Genomic DNA, 16725 nt, shown 5'->3' with positions numbered 1-16725 from the left:
AAGCATCCCAGGTCAGAGGAGGAGGCAAGGATCACAAGTCAGAGGAGGAGTCAAGCATCACACGCCAGAGGAGGAGGAAAGAAGCATCGCACGTCAGAGGAGGAGAGCATCACAGGTCAGAGGAGGCGGCAAGCTTCACAAGTCAGAGGAGGAGGCGAGCATCACAAGTCAGAGGAGGAGGCAAGCATCACAAGTCAGAGGAGGAGGAGGCAAGCATCACACGTCAGAGGAGGAGGCAAGCATCACACTTCAGAGGAGGAGGAGGCAATCATCACAAGTCAGAGGAGGAGGAGACATCACAAGTCTGAGGAGGAGGCGAGCATCACACGTCAGAGGAGGAGGCAAGCATCACAAGTCAGAGGAGGTGGAGGCAAGCATCACAAGTCAGAGGAGGAGGAGGAGGCAAGCATCACACGTCAGTGGAGGAGGCGAGCATCACACGTCAGAGGAGGAGGCGAGCATCACAAGTCAGAGGAGGAGGCAAGCATCATACGTCAAAGGAGGAGGAGGCAAGCATCACACGTCAGAGGAGGAGGCAAGCATCACACGTCAGAGGAGGAGGAGGGAAGCATCACACATCAGAGGAGGAGGCAAGCATCACAAGTTAGAGGAGGAGGGAAGCATCACACGTCAGAGGAGGAGGCGAGCATCACAAGTCAGAGGAGGAGGCAAGCATCACAAGTCAGAGGAGGAGGAGGCAAGCATCACACGTCAGAGGAGGAGGAGGCAAGCATCACATGTCAGAGGAGGAGGCAAGCATCACACGTCAGATGAGGAGGGAAGCATCACAGGTCAGAGGAGGAGGCAATGATCACAAGTCAGAGGAGGAGGAGGCGAGCATCACACGTCAGAGGAGGAGGCGAGCATCACACGTCAGTGGAGGAGGTGAGCATCACACGTCAGAGGAGGAGGCAAGCATCACAAGTCAGAGGAGGAGGGAAGCATCATACGTCAAAGGAGGAGGAGGCAAGCATCACACGTCAGAGGAGGAGGCGAGCATCACAAGTCAGAGGAGGAGGCAAGCATCACACGTCAGAGGAGGAGGCGAGAATCACAAATCAGAGGAGGAGGCAAGCATCACAAGTCAGAGGAGGAGGCAAGCATCACACGTCAGAGGAGGAGGCAAGCATCACACGTCAGAGGAGGAGGCAAGCATCACAAGTCAGAGGAGGAGGCAAGCATCACAAGTCACAGGAGGAGGAGGCAAGCATCACACGTCAGAGGAGGAGGCAAGCATCATAAGTCAGAAGAGGAGGAGGCAAGCATCACAGGTCAGAGGAGGAGGCAATGATCACAAGTCAGAAGAGGAGGGAAGCATCATACGTCAAAGGAGGAGGAGGCAAGCATCACACGTCAGAGGAGGAGGCGAGCATCACAAGTCAGAGGAGGAGGCAAGCATCACACGTCAGAGGAGGAGGCAAGCATCACACGTCAGAGGAGGAGGCGAGAATCACAAATCAGAGGAGGAGGCAAGCATCACAAGTCAGAGGAGGAGGCAAGCATCACAAGTCATAGGAGGAGGCAAGCATCACAAGTCAGAGGAGGAGGGACGCATCACCAGTCAGAGCAGGAGGCGAGCATCACAAGTCAGAGGAGGAGGCGAGCATCACAAGTCAGAGGAGGAGGCGAGCATCACACCTCAGAGGAGAAGGAGGCGAGCATCACACGTCAGAGGAGGATGAGGTGAGCATCACACATCAGAGGAGAAGGAGGCGAGCATCACACGTCAGAGGAGGAGGAAGTGAGCATCACACATCAGAGGAGGAGGCAAGCATCCCAGGTCAGAGGAGGAGGCAAGGATCACAAGTCAGAGGAGGAGTCAAGCATCACACGCCAGAGGAGGAGGAAAGAAGCATCGCACGTCAGAGGAGGAGAGCATCACAGGTCAGAGGAGGCGGCAAGCTTCACAAGTCAGAGGAGGAGGCGAGCATCACAAGTCAGAGGAGGAGGCAAGCATCACAAGTCAGAGGAGGAGGAGGCAAGCATCACACGTCAGAGGAGGAGGCAAGCATCACACTTCAGAGGAGGAGGAGGCAATCATCACAAGTCAGAGGAGGAGGAGACATCACAAGTCTGAGGAGGAGGCGAGCATCACACGTCAGAGGAGGAGGCAAGCATCACAAGTCAGAGGAGGTGGAGGCAAGCATCACAAGTCAGAGGAGGAGGAGGAGGAGGAGGCAAGCATCACACGTCAGTGGAGGAGGCGAGCATCACACGTCAGAGGAGGAGGAGGGAAGCATCACACATCAGAGGAGGAGGCAAGCATCACATGTCAGGTGAGGAGGAGACAAGCATCACAGGTCAGAGGAGGAGGGAAGCATCACAAGTCAGAGGAGGAGGCAAGCATCACACGTCAGAGGAGGAGGAGGGAAGCATCACACGTCAGAGGAGGAGGCAAGCATCACACGTCAGAGGAGGAGGAGGGAAGCATCACACATCAGAGGAGGAGGCAAGCATCACATGTCAGGTGAGGAGGAGACAAGCATCACAGGTCAGAGGAGGAGGGAAGCATCACAAGTCAGAGGAGGAGGCAAGCATCACACGTCAGAGGAGGAGGAGGGAAGCATCACACGTCAGAGGAGGAGGCAAGCATCACACGTCAGAGGAGGAGGAGGGAAGCATCACACATCAGAGGAGGAGGCAAGCATCACATGTCAGGTGAGGAGGAGACAAGCATCACAGGTCAGAGGAGGAGGGAAGCATCACACGTCAGAGGAGGAGGCGAGCATCACAAGTCAGAGGAGGAGGCAAGCATCACACGTCAGAGGAGGAGGCGAGAATCACAAATCAGAGGAGGAGGCAAGCATCACAAGTCAGAGGAGGAGGCAAGCATCACAAGTCATAGGAGGAGGCAAGCATCACAAGTCAGAGGAGGAGGGACGCATCACCAGTCAGAGCAGGAGGCGAGCATCACAAGTCAGAGGAGGAGGCGAGCATCACAAGTCAGAGGAGGAGGCGAGCATCACACCTCAGAGGAGAAGGAGGCGAGCATCACACGTCAGAGGAGGATGAGGTGAGCATCACACATCAGAGGAGAAGGAGGCGAGCATCACACGTCAGAGGAGGAGGAGGTGAGCATCACACATCAGAGGAGGAGGCAAGCATCCCAGGTCAGAGGAGGAGGCAAGGATCACAAGTCAGAGGAGGAGTCAAGCATCACACGCCAGAGGAGGAGGAAAGAAGCATCGCACGTCAGAGGAGGAGAGCATCACAGGTCAGAGGAGGCGGCAAGCTTCACAAGTCAGAGGAGGAGGCGAGCATCACAAGTCAGAGGAGGAGGCAAGCATCACAAGTCAGAGGAGGAGGAGGCAAGCATCACACGTCAGAGGAGGAGGCAAGCATCACACTTCAGAGGAGGAGGAGGCAATCATCACAAGTCAGAGGAGGAGGAGACATCACAAGTCTGAGGAGGAGGCGAGCATCACACGTCAGAGGAGGAGGCAAGCATCACAAGTCAGAGGAGGTGGAGGCAAGCATCACAAGTCAGAGGAGGAGGAGGAGGAGGAGGCAAGCATCACACGTCAGTGGAGGAGGCGAGCATCACACGTCAGAGGAGGAGGAGGGAAGCATCACACATCAGAGGAGGAGGCAAGCATCACATGTCAGGTGAGGAGGAGACAAGCATCACAGGTCAGAGGAGGAGGGAAGCATCACAAGTCAGAGGAGGAGGCAAGCATCAAACAGTCATTGCATCCTATGGTACAGTCTCTAAGTCCTTCCCTCCTTCCCTCCATCCAGACCCTGGAGCTCAGTCTGTATCAGAATCGAGCAGCAGAAGCATGATCTACTCTCTGAACCCCAGATGGACAGGAAGGGCAGAGTTAAGGGCTGCCCCATTGATGGGCTGCAAACGTACGGGGCGCAGTCTGACCCCAGAGATGGAAGGGAACAGGGCTGCTTATAATCCGAGACTAGAGATGGACTGGGAGTTACATGTCACATTCTGAGCCCACAAATGGATAGAACAAGTGTAGTCACCCTTTGACCCCAGTGACAGGGAGATCTTGAGGTGGAACTCTGACCCCACAAAGAATCACAGCTCAAGTGGAGGTTCCTTTGGCTAGAAACTCTCACCTGTTGATATATATGGAGGTTGTTCTTACTGTTTTCAGTCCTGATTGGCTGGACGCTCTACACAGCACCAAATGAGGACCCTGTTCTCACATGTTGATATACATGGAGGTTGCTCTTACTGTTTCATCCCTGATTGGCTGGACGCTCTACAGAAGGTAAATTGGACCAATATCACAATTTTATAATCAAAACGGGGATTACGAGTGTATCAAATGGAAAGTTAGAAAAATTCATTAACAATTAAATTCAATGCACATATTATATGGAAAGGTGAGTGAGCAGGGCGTGACAGGGTAATGGGAAATCAGCCGATTTCCTTACCGCAGGCAAGTGACTTAAAAAATGACTTTTCAATTTGTGAAAATGTAGGTAAGCAAAAAGTCACTATCTGATTTACATCTCAAACTCCACAATTAGATACAAATTACAGTATAGAGTTGAAGGTGTATGTGTTGACGACGTTTCGATCCCAGCTAGGCATTGGATCTCATCAGGACTAAGTGATGGAACAAGTGCCTGGGAAGTTGCCTGGGTAAGTATAGGTGGAGAGGGTAGGGAAAAGGAGTGGAGAGAAACGGGGAGGGAAATAAAGTAAAAATGATAATATATATTGCAAGAGGCAAGGCCATATATGCGCATTTCTGGTCAATATATAATTAACCAGAGACAAGGCTAGCGAGGCACGATTGCCTCAAATAACGCGCACATGGTATAGTAAATATCAAGGAAAAGTGGTAAGCACTGGCTCGTGGAGGAAGGGGTCTAGTCAACTACTCGAATAATATTGAGTCAACTACTAGAGTTGATATTGAGGGAAGGCAAAGTGGAGTCATAAACAAGGTGTGGTGATACGTCAGGTTAATGACCAACTGGGAAGGTTCCCAATTTTTACTTTATTTCCCTCCCCGTTTCTCTCCACTCCTTTTCCCTACCCTCTCCACCTATACTTACCCAGGCAACTTCCCAGGCACTTGTTCCATCACTTAGTCCTGATGAGATCCCAATGCCTAGCTGGGATCGAAACGTCGTTGACACATACACCTTCAACTCTATACTGTAATTTGTATCTAATTGTGGAGTATGAGATATAATTCTGATTGTGACTTTTTGCTTACCTACATTTTCACAAATTGAAAAGTCACTTTTTCAGTCACTTGCCTGCGGTAAGGAAATCGGCTGATTTCCCATTACCCTGTCATGTCCTGCTCACTCACCTTTCAGTATAATAATTTGTGCTTTGAATCTAATTGTTTATACATGTTTCTATCTTTCTATTTGATACACAGATAATCCCAGTTTTGATTGTAAAATTGTGATATTGTACCAATTTACCTTGTATGGGACCACTGTTTTTCTTAACATATGTCCACCCTGGGTCCCTTCAGACTTTCAGGGTCTCCGAGTGTCTTTTTTTGGACGCTCTACTCAGCACCCTGTGAGGACCCTGTTCTCATTTGTTGATATATATGGAAGTTGTTCCTACTGTTGCATCCCTGATTGGATGGAGGCTCTACCCAGCACCCAGTGAGGACTGCACTCTAACCTGGTGCTGGGTTAGACAGGATGGATGCTCTCACTGCGTCGGTGTGATGCCCTGCTCCCAGTACCCAGATACCCCGCTAGGCTGTAATAGGACATAGTTGGGCAGACAGGTGCTCTTACTGTGGGAGGATCTGGTACAGCAGGTTCTCAGCCTTCCTTTTCTCCTCAAGGTACGCCTGAGTCCTCTCCTCCACCAGCTTCTCGAGGTTGTTGGCGTACTGCTCCATGCGGGACAGGAGGTTGTCCAGGATGCTGCTGCTGGCCTCTCTGCAGGGAAAGAAAGACATTGTGATACTGGGGTGCTGCACCCTCACAGGGACAGGCCTCCTCGTTACCGGATACAGCGGGTCTTCGATGTCCGCAGAACTCCCCCGGATTATTAATGTCACCTCTAGACCTCAACAAGGCATACATTTGCCATGGGTTTCTCCCGGGTATGGAAAGTAGTACTACAGGGGTACTCTGTTACATTCTGATACACTTTTGCCTAACTCCTGATTAGTTAAAGTGCTATGAGGGCGCACTCCTTTCTATTTGGGCGAATTGTAAATAAATAGTCCCAGAACGCTCCCATCCTACTTCATTTTAGATGTACTCGGGTCAACTCACAAAAGCATGTAAGAGAACAGAAGAGTACTGCAGGGGCAATACTTGATGCAGGTTTTCTCCAAAAGGACTCGGACCCTACTTTTCCACACCATGTTCATCACTCCCTCAAGCCTCCAAAGGCACACTGCCATCAGTTTAATAATCCATCATTGCTGAAGGATAGCTGATCTATCGTTGTCCATCAGGAGGCGCGGCCTGCAGAGATGAGCGTAATACTCCAGGTGTGACCTGCAGAGATAGACAAAATACTCCAGGTGTGAACTGCAGAGATGGACATCATACTCCAAGTGTGATCTGCAGAGATGGACATCATACTGCAGGTGTGACCTGCAGAGATGGACATAATGCTCCAGGTGTGAACTGCAGAGATGGACATCATACTCCAAGTGTGATCTGCAGAGATGGACATCATACTCCAGGTGTGATCTGCAGAGATGGACATCATACTCCAAGTGTGATCTGCAGAGATGGACATAATACTCCAGTTGTGACCTGCAGAGATGGACATAATACTCCAGGTGTGACCTGCAGAGATGGACATAATACTCCAGGTGTGACTTGCAGAGATAGACATAATACTCAAGGTGTGACCTGTAGAGTTGGACACAATACTCCAGGTGTGACCTGAGGAGATGGACATATTACTCCAGGTGTGACCTTTAGAGTTGGACACAATACTCCAGGTGTGACCTGTAGAGTTTGACACAATACTCCAGGTGTGACCTGTAGAGCTGCACATCATACTCCAGGTGTGACCTGCAGAGCTGCACATCATACTCCAGGTGTGACCTGCAGAGCTGCACATCATACTCCAGGTATGACCTGCAGAGATGGACATCATACTCCAGATGAGACCTGTAGAGTTGGACATCATACTCCAGATGTGACCTGTAGAGTTGGACATAATACTCCAGGTGTGACCTGCAAAGATGGACATCATACTCCAGACGTGACCTGTAGAGTTGGACATCATACTCCAGGTGTGACCTGTAGAGCTGCACATCATACTCCTGGTGTGACCTGTAGAGATGGACATACTACTCCAGGTGTGACCTGCAGAGCTGCACATCATACTCCAGGTATGACCTGCAGAGATGGACATCATACTCCAGATGAGACCTGTAGAGTTGGACATCATACTCCAGATGTGACCTGTAGAGTTGGACATAATACTCCAGGTGTGACCTGCAAAGATGGACATCATATTCCAGACGTGACCTGTAGAGTTGGACATCATACTCCAGGTGTGACCTGTAGAGCTGCACATCATACTCCTGGTGTGACCTGTAGAGATGGACATACTACTCCAGGTGTGACCTGCAGAGCTGGACATAATACTCCAGGTGTGACCTGCAGAGCTGCACACAATACTCCCGGTGTGACCTGAGGAGATGGACATATTACTCCATGTGTGACGTGCAGAGATGGACATCACACTCCAGGTGTGGCCTGCGGAGATGGAGATAATACTCCAGGTGTGACCTGCAGAGATGGATATCATACTCCAGGTGTGAACTGTAGAGATGGACATCACACTCCAGGTGTGACCTGCGGAGATGGACATCAAACTCCAGGTGTGACCTGCAGAGCTGGACATACTACTCCAGGTGTGACCTGCAGAGCTGCACATCATACTCCAGGTGTGACCTGCAAGGTTGGACATAATACTCCAGGTGTGACCTGCAGAGCTGGACATCATACTCCAGGTGTGACCTGCAGAGATGGACATCTTACTCCAGGTGTGACCTGCAGAGTTGGACATAATACTCCATGTGTGACGTGCAGAGATGGACATCATACTCCAGGTGTGACCTGTAGAGATGGACATCACACTCCAGGTGTGACCTGCGGAGATGGACATAATACTCCAGGCAGCTCTTAGTTTTCAGCACTGAAGCTTTCTGAGCGGAGCTGGAATGACCTTTCGGTGCTGAAGATTTTGGCCCGAGGAATGTTTCTTCTTTTTCGGTGTCGACGGTTTTGGTTCTGAACCAATGTTATGCTTAGAACCTGAAAGGTTGGGGCTCAGAAGTGGGTTCTGGCCGACTCAGTCCTGAGCCGGAAGGTTTGTCGGAGTGTTTCGGTGCCGAGCCGGCAGGTGGAGCGCCAAAAGCCTCTTCTCGGTGCCGACCTTGACATGGAGGCAGAGGTGGTGCCGAAACCTTCGATCAAGGTACGCCTGAGTCCTCTCCTCCACCAGCTTCCCGAGGTTGTTGGCGTACTGCTCCATGCGGGACAGGAGGTTGTCCAGGATGCTGCTGCTGGCCTCTCTGCAGGGAAAGAAAGCCATTGTGATACTGGGGTGCTGCACCCTCACAGGGACAGGCCTCCTTGTGATACTGGGATGCTGCACCCTCACAGGGACAGGCCTCCTTGTGATACTGGGGTGCTGCACCCTCACAGGAAAAGACCTCCTTGTGATACTGGGGTGCTGCACCCTCACAGGAACAGGCCTCCTTTTGATACTGGGGTACTGCACCCGCACAGGGACAGGCCTCCTTGTGATACTGGTGTACTGCACCCTCACAGGAACAGGCTTCATTGTGATACTGGGGTGCTGCACCCTCACAGGGACAGGCCTCCTTGTGATACTGGGGTGCTGCACCCTCACAGGGACAGGCCTCCTTGTGATACTGCGGTGCTGCACCCTCACAGGGACAGGCCTCCTCGTGATACTGGGGTGCCACACCCGCACAGGAACAGGCCTCCTCGTGATACTGGGGTGCCGAACCCTCACAGGGACAGGCCTCCATGTGATACTGGGGTGCTGCACCCTCACAGGAACAAGCCTCCTTGTGATACTGGGGTGCTGCACCCTCACAGGAACAGGCCTCCTTGTAATACTGGGGTGCTGCACCCTCACAGGAACAGGCCTCCTCGTTACCGGATACAGCCGGTCTTCGATGTCCGCAGAACTCCCCCGGATTATTAATGTCACCTCTAGACCTCAACAAGGCATACATTTGCCATGGGGTTTTCCCGGGGATGGAAAGTAGTACTACAGGGGTACTCTGTTATGCATTCTGATACGCTTTTGCCTAACTCCTGATTGTGGTGACGGTCTAGTGTTCGCATGTGGGAGGAGACCGGAACCGGACGGGCGGCCATTTTAGATAGCGGCTGAGCCCGAGAATAGCAAGAGCATTTCCCCGGCGCTCCGAGAGAATAAAGAGTTGAACACACTTCTGGCTTCAGCGTAATCATTATGGTGTGTAGGGCGGCTTCTACAATGGCGACGGGCTCGGAGACGAACGCCAATCAAGGAGGCAAGGTAGCTGCGGAGCATGCCAGAAAGGACAAGCCCAGCTGCGAGCAGAGGCAGGAAGCCTCGGGCAGCGTACTTGAAGGGGCACACAGCGCTAGGCGACGCTCCACACTCAGAGTCACGAGGGTGCCAAGGTGCAGCCGCTACCTGAACCACAAGCGAGAGGCAAAGAGTGCCAATCGAGCGGACTGGTCTAGGGGAGAGCCAACAACCCTACCAGGGAGTAAAGGAGGGAAGCAAACCTGGAGGCCCGAGGAGCATCAGACAGCGGCGGCAGCCGGACCCAGGAGCGAGCAAGAGAAGAAGGGCAAGCACCAGGAAGCCCCCCAGTAACAACGGGCAAGCCTGAGCTCAGCCAAGGGTCAACGAAAGGATGGCTACACCCTCCACATCACTCACCAGCATGGTGCCTTTCCTACCCAAAAGAGGAGAACCCACGATGCCGTGGGAGGAATGGAAGAGGTACTTTCTCAACTACTTGTCAGCACTAGAGGAAGAAGGCGATGCGGAATACTCCAGCCCAAGGAGGAAGAAGATACTCCTGCATAATTTAGGGCCGGAAGGAATAAGGGTGTACGACAACATAGTGAAGAAAACAAGGCAAGCTACCGACACAGATGTCTTCCAACACGCGATAGAAGATCTAGATGCGCACTACAGACCAGTCGTGTGTATGGCCATAGACAGGTGCAATTTCTTCCAGAGGAAGCAGGAGAGCGGCGAGACTATTGATGAATACGTCGCAGCGCTACAAAAATTGGCCTTAGCATGCAAGTTCGGAGACCTACATGATGAACTGGTAAGATCAAATCATAATGCATACGTCGAACACAGCGGTACAAGAAAAATTGTGGGTAAATGGAGATGCGCCCCTCAAGGAGGTATGGGCCTTAGTGAAGAAAGTGGAGTTATCCAAAAGATGCGTGGAGGCAGCAAAGAAGGACACGGGGAGCAAACAAAGAGTATGCAGAGTGATGGTGAACAGCAAAGGGGACAAACCTAAACAAGGGGGTCCAACCAGAAGCCAATACTCGAAAAGAAACCAGCAGAATGCAGGAGCGCAGCAGAAGACGAGTGGGGAGAAGAGAACGAGTTGTTACAGATGTGGTAGCACATCACATGTGGGCAATGACAAAGTGTGCCCAGCATTCAGAGCGAAATGTGCGTACTGCGGAATATTTGGCCACTACGAAAAAGTCTGCAGACGAAAGCTGAGAGAAGCAGCGGTCAGGTACGTCGACCAGGTCAGCGCCGACGAAGAAGAGGCGCAAGGAGGCGAAGAGTATCTGGAAGAAGTTCTCTACATAGCGGACCAAGTGTTGGATGTGGACTGCAAGGGGTCCAACAAACCGGTACTAAAAATGAACATAGGAGGAGTGATAATTGACATAGTGGCAGACTCGGGATCTCCCATCACAATCGTGCAAAGAAAGGTATGGGAAGAAGAATTCCTGGAGGTCATAAGGAAGGAGCTACATCCCATGGATTTGAGACCAGTCACCTATACAGGACAAAGGATACCCATGCTGGGGTATTGTCCTTTATTGTTTGAATTCAGAGGACGTTAAGCTGACTGCAAGCTGTATGTGTCGGAAAAGGGGCCTTCGGTGCTCGGATGGAAAGACCAAGGCGCCCTAGGCATTCAACTCAATCCAGGATGAGTGGAGAAGGTGATGCTGACGGACACGGAACAAGGATACGAGGGAGAGGCATGGAAGAGAGAATATCCGGCAGTGTTCAGTGGGGAAATAGGAAAATTAACAAAATTCATGCACATGATACACTTGAAGGAAGGAGCCAAACAAGTGAGCCACAAGGCCAGAAACATACCGTTCCGATGCCGAGAAGCAGTTTGAGAAGAACTAGAAAGGGTGGAGAGAGGCGGCATAATAAAGGCCATTGAAAGCGCTGAATGGCTATCACCCTTGGTGGTAGCCCAAAACCCAATGGGAAAGTGAGGTTGTGCGTGGACCTCAGAGAGCTCAACAAGAAAATACTAGTTGACAAATTCCCTCTACCACGCATAAACGAGATGCTCACGAAAACCAAAGGTATAAAGTGGTTTTCCACGGTGGATCTATCCTCGGCATATCATCAAGTAGCATTGCACCCCACATGCAGCCACCTCACATCCTTCATAACACCGTTTGGGTGTTACAAATTCGTGAGGATGCCATTCGGACTAGCGGCAGCGGCAGCAGTCTTTCAAAAGCTGATGCATAAGATGTTCCAAAAGGTGGAAGGAGTACAGTACTTCCAGGACGATATACTTGTAATGGAGAGGTCAAAACCGGAGCACAATGACAAGCTACATGCAGTACTGGTGATACTAAAGAACAACGGACTCACAGCTGGAAAATGCAAGTTTGGAGTATCATCCGTGACATACCTAGGACATGAAATCAGCAAGAAGGGGATTGAGCCCAAGAAGGCCAACTTGGCGGCGATAAAGGACGCAACGGCCCCCTCCAGAAAGGAAGATGTCAGGTCATTCCTAGGGATGGCTGAATTCTACAGCAAGTTCATCCCACACTTTGCTACGAAAACTCACCACCTACGACAACTACTGAAGGAGAGAAACTGGTTCAAATGGGGCAAGGAAGAACAAGAAGAGTTTGAGGCATTAAAGAAGGAAATGAGTGAGGCCATACCACTCAAGGGTTTTGATCAATCAGCAGCATCAATATTAACCACAGAGTGGACGCCAGCGACAGGGGGCTGGGGGCGGTGCTGATGCAGAAATCAAACACGGGTGAGGTCTCTACTGTTTGCTTCGCTTCCAGATCCTTGGCGCCCAATGAAGAAAAGTTCAGTGTAATTGAAAAGGAGATGTTGGCCGTCGTGTGGTCGATGGAACGTTTCAGACAATTCCTATGGGGAGCCAAGTTCTTGGTGCTCACGGACCACAAACCTCTGATAAAAGTGCTCACCTCAACCGGACACCCACATGCAACACCGCGAATAGCGAAGATGACGCTAAGGCTGTTGGATTATGTATACAAGGTGGAGTACATACCAGGTCCCAGGAACAGGGTCGCTGACTTCTTAAGCAGGGCGGCAGCAAAGGAAGGAGCAGACGAACAGGAACCCCGTGGATGGGAAGGGTACATGTGTGCGACCATGCAGGACATGGAACAAGTCATCAGTGAACAGGAATGGGCGGAAGCATACAGCCAAGATGAAACCCTGGAAGCGATCAAAGGGTATGTGACTCATGGATGGCCGGACAAGAGACACCTAGACAGCCAGATGAGGAAATACTGGGAGGTGAGAGAAGAACTATTGATTGGAGAGAATCTCACGTTCTTGTTGAGGGGGGACAAAGCCATTCCTCCTCAGAAGTTGGTGGAACACTTATTGGCTATTCGGCATGAAGGACATTAAGGAATCACGAAGACCAAGGCGTTGGCTAAGCAGGCATACTGGTGGCCTGCGATTGACGCCCAAATAGAGAAGTATGTGAGGATGTGTGAATCATGCTCCAGAGCGTACAAATCTCAAACCTTGATAAGACCGCCCTTGGGAAAATTTCCAATGCCCAGCAGCCCCTGGGAAATGGTATCCATCAACATCATAGGACCAATCCTCAACATCGAAGGAGTGCCAAAATACGCCATCGTGATGGTAGACAGGTACTCAAAGGGGCCGGAGGTGGAAGTTGCAGAAACGGTGGACACGGACGCAGTGTTGTCATTCCTGAATGTGATATTCGTGAAGGAAGGGATCCCCAAAGTGATAACCTGTGATAATGGACCGCAGTTTGTGTCAGCCAAATGGGAGGCGTTCATGGCCCGGAATGGGATAGAAGTAAAACACACCCCCATCTACCACCCGGCAGGAAATGGGTTGGCCGAACGGTTACGGTTCAACAGAGTGATCATGGGAACCATCCAAGCAGCAATCAGCGCAGGTCAAGATTGGGAGAAAGAATTACCCAAAATGCTATGGGCATACCGCATCACTCCAGAAAGCACTGGATACAGTCCCTTCAAAGTGTTGAAAGGAAGAGAACCGTTCACCAAGGACAACTTGGCTTGGAGACACTTAGTCATACAAAGCAAATGGTCCCCAGAAGTGGTGAAAAGAAACCTGGAGAGAGCACAGGAAGTGTACACAGAACACTACAACAAAAGGCGCAATGAGCAAGGAGTGACCTTGGAGAAAGGAGACTGGGTGAGGGTGAAAATAGCGACGTTGAAAAGGAAGGGAGAAAGTAAGTTCACGCCGCCCCTGAAAGTTATCGAACCATACGCCCGATCAGCACTGTTGAGCGATGGCAAAGTATCGTCACAAGACCGAATGGCTACGTGTAACAAGATCCTAAAATGGGAGACGGCAATGGAAGGAGGATTGCACCCTGAAGAAGGTGCGCAAGGGAATGGAAATGAAAGAAGGGAAGAAGAGCAAAGAGAGGAAAGTGAGAACGGCAACACCTGGGAAGGAGAAGACAAAAGTACAGGAGAAGAGACTACTCGGATGGAAAATGGGAAGGAAATGGACACGAGTAAACGTGAATCGGAGCAAGGAAGCTACAGCGAGAGAAATGGGCAAAACACCACACATAGAGTAAGCGGAGGAGTGAGTGAGAAGGAAGTGGTGAGAACAAGAGTAGGCAGAGTTGTAAGAGTTCCAAAGAAGTTCGAAGACTTTACAATGAGCATCAAGTAAGACTGTTCCGTTGAACTTTTCACATATTGTTGTGGGTGCTAAAGGGGGGAGATATGTGGTGACAGTCTAGTGTTCGCATGTGGGAGGAGACCGGAACCGGAAGGGGGGCCATTTTAGATAGCAGCCGAGCCCGAGAATAGCAAGAGCGTTTCCCCGGCGCTCCGAGAGAATAAAGAGTTGAACACACTTCTGGCTTCAGCGTAATCATTATGGTGTGTGGGGCAACTTCTACATTGATTAGTAAAAGTGCTATGAGGGCGCACTCCTTTCTATTTGGGCGAATTGTAAATAAATAGTCCCAGAACGCTCCCATCCTACTTCATTTTAGATGTACTCGGGTCAACTCACAAAAGCATGTAAGAGAACAGAAGAGTACTATCGGGGCAATACTTGATGCAGGTTTTCTCCAAAAGGACTCGGACCCTACTTTTCCACACCTTGTTCATCGCTCCCTCAAGCCTCCAAAGGCACACTGCCATAAGTTTAATAACCCATCATTGCTGAAGGATAGCTGATCTATCGTTGTCCATCAGGAGGTGCGGCCTGCAGAGATGAGCGTAATACTCCAGGTGTGACCTGCAGAGATAGACAAAATACTCCAGGTGTGACCTGCAGAGATAGACATAATACTCCAGGTGTGAACTGCAGAGATGGACATCATACTCCAGGTGTGACCTGCAGAGATAGACATAATACTCCAGGTGTGACCTGCATAGATGGACATCATACTCCAGGTGTGACCTGCAGAGATGGACATAATGCTCCAGGTGTGACCTGCAGAGATAGACATAATACTCCAGGTGTGACCTGCATAGATGGACAAAATACTCCAGGTGTGACCTGCAGAGATAGACATAATACTCCAGGTGTGACCTGCATAGATGGACATCATACTCCAGGTGTGACCTGCAGAGATGGACATAATGCTCCAGGTGTGACTTGTAGAGCTGAACATAATACTCCAAGTGTGACCTGCAGAGATGGACATAATACTCCAGGTGTGACCTGCAGAGATGGACATAATACTCCAGGAGTGACCTGTGGAGATGGACATAATACTCCAGGTGTGACCTGCAGAGATGGTAATAATGCTCCAGGTGTGACCTGCAGAGATGGACATAATACTCTAGGTGTGACCTGCAGAGATGGACATAATACTCAAGGTGTGACCTGCAGAGATGGACATAATACTCCTGGTGTGACCTGCGCAGGTGGACATACTACTCCAGGTGTGACCTGCGGATCTGGACATAATACTCCAGATGTTACCTGCAAAGGTGTAAATAATACTCCAGATGTGACCTATAGAGTTGGACATCATACTCCAGGAGTGACCTGCAGAGATAGACATCATACTCCAGGAGTGACCTGTAGAGTTGGACATCATACTCTAGGTGTGACCTGTAGAGATGGACATAATACTCCAGATGTGACCTGTAGAGTTGGACATCATACTCCAGGTGTGACCTGTAGAGATGGACATCATACTCTAGGTGTGACCTGCAGAGATGGACATAATACTCCAGGTGTGACCTGCAGAGATGGACATCATACTCCAGAAGTGACCTGTAGAGTTGGACATCATACTCTAGGTGTGACCTGCAGAGATGGACATAATACTCCAGATGTGACCTGTAGAGTTGGACATCATACTCTAGGTGTGACCTGTAGAGATGGACATCATACTCCAGGTGTGACCTGCAGAGATGGACATCATACTCCAGAAGTGACCTGTAGAGTTGGATATCATACTCTAGGTGTGACCTGCAGAGATGGACATAATACTCCAGATGTGACCTGTAGAGTTGGACATCATACTCTAGGTGTGACCTGTAGAGATGGATATAATACTCCAGATGTGACCTGTAGAGTTGGACATCATACTTTAGGTGTGACCTGCAGAGATGGACATCATACTCCAGAAGTGACCTGTAGAGTTGGATATCATACTCTAGGTGTGACCTGCAGAGATGGACATAATACTCCAGATGTGACCTGTAGAGTTGGACATCATACTCTAGGTGTGACCTGTAGAGATGGACATAATACTCCAGATGTGACCTGTAGAGTTGGACATCATACTCTAGGTGTGACCTGTAGAGATGGACATCACACTCCAGGTGTGACCTGTAAAGATGGACATAATACTCCAGATGTGACCTGTAGAGTTGGACATCATACTCTAGGTGTGACCTGTAGAGTTGGACATCATACTCTAGGTGTGACCTGCAGAGATGGACATAATACTCCAGATGTGACCTGTAGAGTTGGACATCATACTCTATATTCCAGATGTGACCTGTAGAGTTGGACATCATGTTATGTTATGTTATGTTACGTGGATTTGTACTGCGCACAGCTGACCCAGCTAAGGGGCGTCCTGGCGCATGGCAAGGTAACACGCAGCAGCCACAAGAAACACAACAGCTAAAAAGAAGGAACCAGGTTAAAATAAGAAAGTTTTAATAGCCTTACGAAAAGAAAAAAGATCCTCCACCAACCGAATCTCCACCGGAAGGGAGTTCCACAGTTCGGCTGCTTTGACCCGGAAGGAACGACCACCAACG

At 50.4% G+C, this 16725-nt stretch overlaps 1 protein-coding gene across 1 annotated transcript in view; it reads right to left on the bottom strand.

Annotated features, from left to right (window-relative positions):
- NPR2 (natriuretic peptide receptor 2) overlaps positions 1-16725 on the bottom strand; it is a 469654-nt gene that overhangs the window by 99582 nt on the left and 353347 nt on the right. The window contains exon 16 of the mRNA XM_086960020.1: positions 5737-5883. Within this exon, the coding sequence (XP_086816146.1) occupies positions 5737-5883 (147 nt within the window). The remainder of the gene's footprint in view (positions 1-5736; positions 5884-16725) is intronic.

This window comes from Lissotriton vulgaris, chromosome 3_1, assembly GCF_964263255.1.
Source record: "Lissotriton vulgaris chromosome 3_1, aLisVul1.2, whole genome shotgun sequence".
In the NCBI taxonomy this organism is placed as follows: Eukaryota; Metazoa; Chordata; class Amphibia; order Caudata; family Salamandridae; genus Lissotriton; species Lissotriton vulgaris.
Note: the sequence above shows the minus strand (reverse complement) of the source record. Positions and strands in the feature narration are given on the sequence as shown.